At 57.3% G+C, this 9,014-nt stretch overlaps 1 protein-coding gene across 1 annotated transcript; it reads right to left on the bottom strand.

Moving 5' to 3' along the window:
* Positions 1–208: 208 nt before the first annotated feature.
* On the bottom strand, positions 209–8,035 carry RRP7A (ribosomal RNA processing 7 homolog A). Its single transcript, XM_006917355.2, has 7 exons — positions 7,929–8,035; positions 6,238–6,380; positions 4,921–5,046; positions 4,114–4,231; positions 3,730–3,827; positions 3,119–3,317; positions 209–1,797 (listed from the first exon to the last, which is right to left on the bottom strand). The coding sequence occupies exons 1-7, from the start codon at positions 7,999–8,001 to the stop codon at positions 1,712–1,714; spliced, it is 843 nt and encodes a 280-aa protein (XP_006917417.1). The 5' UTR covers positions 8,002–8,035; the 3' UTR covers positions 209–1,711.
* Positions 8,036–9,014: the final 979 nt, after the last annotated feature.

Below are 9,014 nucleotides of genomic sequence, written 5' to 3'. Positions count from 1 at the left end.
AGATGAAATGTCTTAAAGGAGGTAGGTGTGGGAGCTCAGGGTGGCTGGGAGAAGGGGGTGCGGGGGCAGTCAGGCCACTCTGGGCTCCGCTGCACCTGAATCCTGGTCTGGCTCAGCCCCAGGTTTAACAGCTACCTGACCCCATGCCCCTGTGGTCACAGTCTCCAGAGACCTGGGGTCACATGTAAATCAGCACAGGGATGAACTGTTCACTAGCAAATTCCATTTTATTGTCTTTACATAACCACCCAGTCAAGCCCAACTCAGCCAGAGACCATTTCACAATTCTCTACGGTCCCAAATGGGAACCGATGACCAGGCCCCTCAGTGGGTGCTGGCTGCAGGTAGGGCTGGGCCTTATGCTGTAACTTCATCCTGGGGAACACCTGGCATTTTATGATCATGTGGCACAAACACCTGACCCTGGGGCCTCTGCAGACATCCTGGCGTCCCACAGAAAGGAGCTTGTGTGGCAGGGTGGCCAGCAGGTGCATCTTCCCTTCTTGTCAGCTGTTCTCCCAGGCAAGAGCAAGCTTGCAAAGCGGCTCATTCTGTTCCCAAGTGGACCTCATATAATTACCAGAACTGGCAGCACCCCAACCACTGGCCTCTCCCCAGCCTAACTGGACAAGTTCACAGCACAGAATGGGTCAGAACCCCAGGGTTTGGGTAATCGGGCCTTTGTCACTGGCTTACAGCCAGGGCCTGACTCACCCACTGGGCATGGTGAAGACGGGCTCTCGGAGCTCTGGGTCAGTTACTGCCCCGCAGCTCACTGTGGGGAACACGTCTGAACTCTGGGAGGTGGCACACCCCTCAGAGCTGGGACAGAGGGTCCCAGAGCCACCGCTCTGAGCCGCACCTGACTATGCGTGCTCTCCCTTCTCCAGCGGTTTGCTTGTGGAAGTCCCAGCAATCACTACGTCCACGTGAACCAACCCCATCATGTGGCCAGTATCAGTGGCAACTTCTTAGAGCAAGGAGAGGGTCTCAGTCCAGCTGTAGCCCTGGGCCTGGGGCTACTGAGACCTCATGCTCACCACTCTCCACCTGGACAACCTGCCCCCAAGCGCCCCCCAGCCAGGCCAGGCGTGGTGGGGACAGGCCTCACTGGTCTTGACCAGCTTGGGCTGGCAGAGTGGAGTGTGAGGGGGTGAGATTTTGAGTCCAACATTCGTGACTTCACAGGGGAGATTGTGTCTGGGCTTGGAGGCTGTCTCTCGTGGCTGCTCACCTACAGGGAGCTGTAGCAGCCGCAGGAAGGAGGGGCTGGGACAGGCCGGCCCGGCCTGTAGCTTTTACAGCTTTTTCCTGCTACCCAACTGGATGAAAAAGAAATTGTTCTTAGAGTCTCACGGCTTTTAAAGCTTCCCACTGAGAGAAAAGGGAAAATAAAGCAGACGCGTATCTCTGAGAGGATCTGGAGACAGGCGGGAGCAGAGACCAGGAGCGGGAGGACTGCTTTCTGGGCTGATGGCTTCCTGAAGACCAAGTCCTCATGCTGGGCAGGCCTCACCAGGACTGGGCCCAGGACTGCTGAAGCACAAGGACCAAGGGGTGACACTGTCCTTCAGCCCGGCCCGTGTGGGCTCAGATCTCTGCGGCTGTTTCCTGGGGCAGCCGCTCGGCCTGGGCAGTCTGGTGGGCATCCCAGGTCCTCATGTCCTCACTGGCCACGCACCAGCACCACCCCCACCCTCTCCGTGCTGGCTCAGTAGGGACGGAACTTGCGTTGGGTCCGCATCAGTTCTATCCTTTGCTTGTCCTCCTCGAACTTCTTGCGCAGCTGTGCCAGATCTGGGGTGCGGGGGGGAGAGGACAGGGCCAGGATCAGACATGGCCGGTGGGAACTGTGCCCCGCTGCCCCTCACCAGTCGTGGGCCCCGCCCCTCAGTCGCCATGCCCCGCTGGGGAGCTCAGCACTGCCCCCCCTCGCATCTGCTTTGGGAAATGGTCTGGATGCTGCAATAAGCAAACTGGACTGCAGGCCCCGTCAGAGGGGGCAGGCTGAAGCGGAGAAGACGGCGTGCCCGAGTCATCACAGAGAAAGCAAAAAGGCGCTCGCTCCCTGCCACCACCATCACCCCACTGTCCCCTGCCACTCCTGAAGGTAAAGGAAGGAGGCTCTGGGGGTGCTAGGAGCCCCTGGAGACACCATTCCCAGCTCCTCCCCGCTGCAGCAATCAGACTGGGGAGGACGTTGGGAAGAAAGGGGACTCCACCCCCAGACTGCCACAGAATTCAGATGGCAGCTCTGGTCACTGGATGACCGGGTCAGAGGGGAACGTGGGGCCTGGAGCCCAGTGGAGGGAAGGCTGCGGGAGGCCGGTCAGGTGACCCGGAGTGGACGAGAGCAGGAGCGGAGGTGCCGCAGGAGGGGTGGGCAGTGTAGGAGGCAGGCGAGACAGCAGCATGGCTGGGGGGTGGGCCGGGCCTGCCCCCTCTCCTGGGCCCACAGGGAAGCTATCCTGCCAGGAGACCAGGCGGCGGGGCAGTGAGCTCAGCGTCATCGCTGCCCAGGGTCGGCCACAGATCAGGTGCCACCTCGGGACCCTTTCCACACAGGCCTTCCTGCCCCACTGCGTGCAGGCACGCGCGCACGCACCCAGCAGCGGTGGGGGCAGTGAGCTCAGCGTCATCGCTGCCCAGGGTCAGCCACAGATCAGGTGCCACCTCGGGACCCTCTCCACACAGGCCTTCCTGCCCCACTGTGTGCAGGCGCGCGCACCCAGCAGCGGTCCCCTCCGCGCCCACGGCAAGCACCCGACGTGCTCCCTCTGCAACCCGGTCCTTGCGAGAAGGCTGACAGTTTCCAGCACTAACTGCCCAGGGGTCTGGTGCTGGGTCCTACATACCAGGTACCTCTGCAGCCTCTAAGTAACCCAAAGGCCCCCAAGGCAAACTCTGGGGGGCAACGGGGGAACTACTGCACAGGGTGCTGCCAGGCTGGGACCCTAACCCCAGAGCCTGTTGGGAAGTCTGTGCTAAGGACGCCCCAGCCCGGTCCCCAGGTCCAGTGCTCGCCCTCTGGGGATCTGCGCTCTGGCCACAGGCCTCGTCCACGCTCTGGGAGCCGAGAGCAGCGGGGCCGGCGGACGGGGTCTGGGGGTTCCCTTACGCTCCATCTTGGTCTCGCGGTGCTGCCAGGCATAGAAATTGAGCAGCTCCTTGCGGGCGCGCTTCCGCTTCTCCCTCTCCAGCACCCGCAGGCTGGCTGCCTCCGTCCGGGGGAGCACGGGCCGCCGGCTGCGGCGGGTCACCTTCACCCAGCCCTCCTCGTCGGGGACCCCTTCCTCCTCCTTGGCCTTGGCCTCCTCCTGCGGGAAACACGACCCTCTGATGGGCAGGTGCCCAGGACTGGCCCTGCAGCCTCAGGAGCACCTCTCACCTCCCTCCTTTCCTGGTTCTCCCCCGACCCCGCACCCAGAACCGCCCTGGGTGCCCAGCAGCAGCTGCTGCTCCGTCGCGCCCAGCACATGCGGGTGCAGGAGCTGGGAGGTGGCGCAGATGTGCCCGTGCTGCGCCCTGCTCCGCCCTCAGACCGTCCCTCCCTACAGATCACCTAGAGACTCGACGCCACCTAGTTAAGTGGCCCGGGACTCGGCAGGGGAAAAGGGAGCCTGGACAGGCTGCCACTGACCCTCCCCCTTGGGAGCCACACGACGCCTGTGGCAATACGGTCCCCGTGGCCACACAGGTGATGGACAGCTGGCCCTGTGGAAGCCCTACCTCCGCGATCTTCCTGTCATACACCTCCATGAACGTGTCCACTTCAACCCTCAGGGCCTCGGGGTCCAGCACGGAGTCTGCGTAGTCGCTCAGCCACTCTGGGGGAAACGACGCCCTCAGACCTGACACTCGGGGCCCCACCCCAGGCCCCGCCAGGCCAGCTGGGATCATCTTACACGGGCCGCGGGCATGGAGACTGTGGCCCAGGGTTCAGGAGATAAGGAAGACTCTACTAGTGGTTAGAACCTGCCACCCCGAGTGCCAGGCTCAGGTCTCCACGTGCTGCTCTCAGGGCAGGTGAACGCGGCGGATGCTATGCCCCGAGCTTCCCCTGCCACCCCAGGGCTCAGGAAGGAGGCAGCCGGCACCTCCCGCAGTACTGACTGTGAACGCCGCTCTTCACGGGATGACTCTCTGTCGAGACCAGCAAAGGGCCCTTCAGGGCTAAGGCGGCTGACACCCCATTTGGCTTCTGGAACACCACATAAGCTACCTGGAACCCCTGGTAGGAGGAAGAGATGTCACAGGGCTGGGAGCCTTCCTGTCCTTCCAGCCACCCACGCCTGGCACGAGGGCTCCCACCCGCCCTCAGCCTGGCTTGTCACTGGACCAGGGAGGACGTGCTGGGTCCCTGAACCGAGAAGATAAACTGGAAGGCTGTCTGTAACCCACGGGGAGAACGGCCGAGATCCTAGTCATCCAACTTCCGCTAGAGGTGACCTGTTCCCATCTCCTCCCCAGGGGCCTTTCTTCCCATTATGCAAGGGACTCGGTGACAGCGTACTCACCCTAGGCCAGGAGCGGATGGACACATGGAGTGCACACTATTTCAAACTCCACTATACCAGGAGGAGGTGTGGCCACAGGGGACACGGGGACATGGCACTGGGGCCACTGAGGCTGGGGGAAGCAGACTGGGAACTCAGGAGGCCCCCAGGGCGGCAGGCAGAGAGACCTCGCCCAGGATAATGGAAAGAGCCAGCAGGAAGCCAAAGAATGTGGCAAGCCCAGGAGTGGAGGCTCTGATCACCGGACACCCTCCTGGACCCCACACAGCCAGGACTGGCCTAGGGCCCCAGGAAAGGCTCTCCCGCGGCCACCTTACACCACCTTCCCCTCAGACACTGGGGACACGGCCCTAGCCCCACCCCACACCCCCGTTCCAGCAGACCCCAGTACTGAGAGGCTCACCGGAATGGGCCTGAGGTGAAAAAACTTCGACTTTGGCTCCTTTGGGCTCTCGGTGAGGTCCGGCTTCTCCTGTAACTCCACTGACTGCACAGGGCCGCAGGGGGACAGGAGGCGGGACAGGCACTCCTGAGGAGGCCGAGGAAGCAGTGTGAGAGGCCTTCCCAGAATCTCCCTCCACCCCTGGAGGTCTGGGAGCCCCGGTCTGTGCCCAACCTGGGGGCACACAGGGTGTCGCCTGGGAAAGCCACACCCAGCTCAACATGGAGGTCAGAATCCTGCCTTTCCAGGTGAGACAATAGACTTGTTAACTTTCATGTTAAAAACTGTGGGTAAAAAGCCACACCTCTACTGGCCAGGGGACTTGGGAAGGGATGGAGTACGAGGCATAAGCTTTCTGGCTTTGTGGCAGGTCACCGCTGGAAGTGTATGCCCAGGATATGCCTGGTGTTCTCACCAATCTAAAAGGGATTTCTCACTCTGAAAGGCATTTGCTAAAAGACCAGTCTTTTCCTATCTCTGAGTAAAAGATCCCGAAAGTAAGATTAGGCTCTAAACTTCCTTTTTAAATTATTACAAGCATAGCTGGGGATATCTGTGGTGTTATCTGATTTTTAAATCTATGCTGTTAGAATCAGGAGGATGGTTTGCCTTGGTGGGATGAGGGGCACAAGGAGATATCTGGGGGTGCGGGTGATGCTGTTTCTCGATGTGGGTGGTCACATGGGTATGTTTGGTTTGTGAAACACTACGAACTGAACACGTCTGACCCAGGGCCTTCTGCGTACATACACTATTCTTCAGTAAAGGTTAAAAATGACACCCTCGCTTCTTAATGGTTCCTTCTCTAACTGTCATCTTTTAGAAATTGATTTTTTTTGAAAAAAAAAATCATCTAAAGTCCAGCAATTTCCTTAGTTTCTCTTTTGTATATTTACATAATACTAAATTTAACAGTTTTTTGAAAAAAAGCTGACATGTCTGGAGTATAGATTTAGAAGTAATTTTAGTTTCTTATACTTTTCCTAATTTTTACTTTGAACATGCATCACTTTTATAATCAGAGAAAAACAACATGCAATTAAAACAATTCTGGGTAATAATAAAAAGCTTTGGGTTCCCGAGAAGGAGTTTTAAAAACATTTCTTGAAAAAGCCAATTTCCTGTCATGAGAGGGAGCCAGCCTTCTAGATATCTACCTTGGGGCTTCAGTTAGCTGCTTCCATCTCACCATTAAGGACTTGGTGGGGGCCAGTGAGAGCCCAGCTCAGCCTAGAGTCCCACCGGAGCCTACGGTATCCCTCTCAGATACCAACTCACCGTTGTGCAGTATGGGGGCACATTGAGGACAAAAAGAGTCCGCTTCTGAGGCCAGGAAGAGTTGGTGCCTTCTCGAACTCTGTGCTCTCTCATATAGAGGTAATGAGAAGCCTGCTGCTTTTCAGAGAACTTGATCGGAACGGCTGGAAGGAAAATGGGGCAGGGAGGGACGACATGGAAGTCAGGTGCAGGCTGCCCCTTTCTAGTCCCATATCCCTTTCCACCCAGCTACCCATCATTCACTGAGCCGTTCCCCTGCCAAGGCCCGTGCAGGGTGCCATGCGGTCTCTGACAGTGAATGAACAAAAACTGTGCCAGGGAAGAGCCTCCACGCTGGTGGGGGAGACAAACCATAACCGGGCAATTATTTTGGGTGGGGAGCGAAACAAGAGGAAAGTTCAAACCCTGCTGCTCTGGGCATAAACATCAAGATCCTTACCATGGCTGGAGGCCCTGCCACTCTGACCACCCCTGTGGCTTCTTCACACATCATCCCCGCCCCCATGATTCAGCACGCCACCCACTCTGGCCTTCTTTCTCTTCCTCCAGTCAGCCAGGGCCTCCCACATGCTGTTCCCTTTACCTAAACATCACCCCTCTTCCTTCCACCTGTTCTTCCTTCCACCTGTTTTAGCTTCAGGTTTTAACTTCACTTCCTCAGGAGAGTCATATGCCAGGTTAGATCCACCTACTCTGTGCCTTCATCATTTCTGTCATGGTCTTAAGTCTATACTTGTGTGATTATCTGGATAATCGCTCATATTCCCATAAATTTTAATCTTCATAAAACCAGGGACTGTTTTGCGTTTTTCTCACCACCTTTTCAGGGCACCGTGGGACTAGAGCTGCAGTCCCCGCACTCAGGAAGCTCACATGGTAATGGAGGAAAACAATGAACAAGCAGGTAGTAACAAGGCTGCATCAAACAGGAGAGAAACAGACAGGGAGAAGTAGTGGGGGGTGGAGGGCAAAAAGCGAACCAGCCCAATGGCTTCTGAGGAAGTAACATTAAAGCTAAGACCCAAATGACACAAAGCTGTGCAACCGTCATGGCACAGCTGGGACTGAGGAAGAGGGCACAGCAAGTGCAAAACCCCTGAAGGTGTGAAGAGCTTGTTGCTTCAGAGGAATAAAAAGACAGACCTTTAAGTCAGCACCAGCCAGAACGTGTGGGGCCATGCAGAGCAACGGTAGGAAGTTTGGATTTTGTTTTAGGTGCTACCATTAGCCACCGGAGGGAGTTCAGTGGGTACGGGGCTACAGGTGGGCGTGTGAAGCAAGAACTGATTTAAATCTGACTTTAGAAAGAACATGTGGCACCTGGGTGGAGAATAGAAGGCAGGGGTAAGAAGAGAAGCAGAACCAATTAAAAAGCACGTTAATTGCCCAGGTGAGAACTGCTGCAGGCGGAACTAAGGAACTACAAAGAAGCGATCAGTAGATGTGCTCACCTAGGGAAAGGCGGTGGGGTGGGGAGCGGGGGATGGTGAAGACGGACAAGGGGGAGAGTGGGCAGAGGCGGGTTCACCCAAGGGAGACCAAAGTGGGCTCGTCCCGGGAGAGCGCAGCCAAAGGAGAGTGCCGCGTGGATCTTGGGAGGCCCGGGGCCTCGCGACCTTCCGGGGCCACCACCGACCCCCGAGCCGTCCCCCCGCGAACCCTGGCCGTGCCGGGCCCCGCCAGCCCCTCACCTGAGTAGCCCGGCGGGCTCGGAATGCCCTCCTGAGAGTCCCGCGCCGCACGCTTCCTCCTGCGCGCCACCATCTTGCCGAATGGAAAGCCGCGGGGGCCGCTGGGAGTTGTAGTTGGGAGCTGGGAGTGGCGCGTTTCCATGACGACGGCGCCGCGTGGCGGCCCCGCCCTCTGAGTTACGGGCCCGCCTCTCCGGCCCGAGTAACCCCAGGGCCCAAGCTTCGTTGACCCGTACTAAAGTCTGCGCCTGAACTTGCGAGTTAATGTCGGCGTGGACGGTGCCGTTCACCGGTGTGAACTCTACTCTTCATTCCACGAATAACAGTGAATGCTCCAGACACTGTCGTAATCCTAGAGACAGAGGTGGAATAAAATCGAGCCTGCCTGGAGTTTACATTCTAACGAGGGAAAGAAACAATGAACACACAAAGAAGCAAAATATAAAACATACGGCATTGGTGCTAAAGAGAAAAATTGAGGAGGGAGAGTGTGGTGAGGGGAGGCGTTGCAATTTTAAATAGGTGAAGGGTTCATTTAAGTGACATTTGAATAAATACTTGAAGGAGGCGAGGGAGCAAGGCTTTCAGGTGTCTGGGAGAAGAGTATTCCGGGCTGAGGGGAAGGCGGGAGCAAAGGCCTTGAGGCTGGAGCCTCCCTGGTGTGGTAGAGAAATAAGTAGCAAGGAGACCAGCGTGGCAGGAACACAGTGACCAGAGGAAGAATCTGAGGGGCCAGGGGCCTGACGGATCCCTTAGGATCCGGTACTACCCGAAGCACTTTGATACTCTGCCTGCGTGTGACGGGGGCCACTGTGGGATTTTGAGCAGAAAGGAGTGATGTGTAAACAGTCACCTTGGCTGTTACATTGCAGTTAGACTGCAGGAGGGCAAGGACAGCTCTGAGATCGTTTAAGACACCACCGCAGTCATCTAAAAGAAAGATGACGACTTAGTCACCAGGGAAATGGCGGTGGAAGTGATGAGAGGCGGTCCGCTGTTTTGAAGAATGCCCGTAGAATTTGCTGACACGTTGGATATGCAGGGTGAGAGAAAAAGAAATCCAGGATTATTGCTACTTTCTGGTTT

Source organism: Pteropus alecto, unplaced genomic scaffold (genome assembly GCF_000325575.1).
Source record: "Pteropus alecto unplaced genomic scaffold, ASM32557v1 scaffold157, whole genome shotgun sequence".
Classification (NCBI taxonomy): domain Eukaryota; kingdom Metazoa; phylum Chordata; class Mammalia; order Chiroptera; family Pteropodidae; genus Pteropus; species Pteropus alecto.
Note: the sequence above shows the minus strand (reverse complement) of the source record. Positions and strands in the feature narration are given on the sequence as shown.

Excerpts from the sequence above, each read along its gene's own strand:
- RRP7A (XM_006917355.2), bottom strand. The coding sequence starts at position 8,001 with ATGGTGGCGCGCAGGAGGAAGCGTGCGGCGCGGGACTCTCAGGAGGGC. Across the intron at positions 6,381-7,928 it reads GAGCCCGCCGGGCTACTCAG|CCGTTCCGATCAAGTTCTCT; the intron begins GTGAGGGGCTGG and ends TTTTCCTTCCAG. Across the intron at positions 4,232-4,920 it reads TTCACCTCAGGCCCATTCCG|GGGTTCCAGGTAGCTTATGT; the intron begins GTGAGCCTCTCA and ends TCCTCCTACCAG.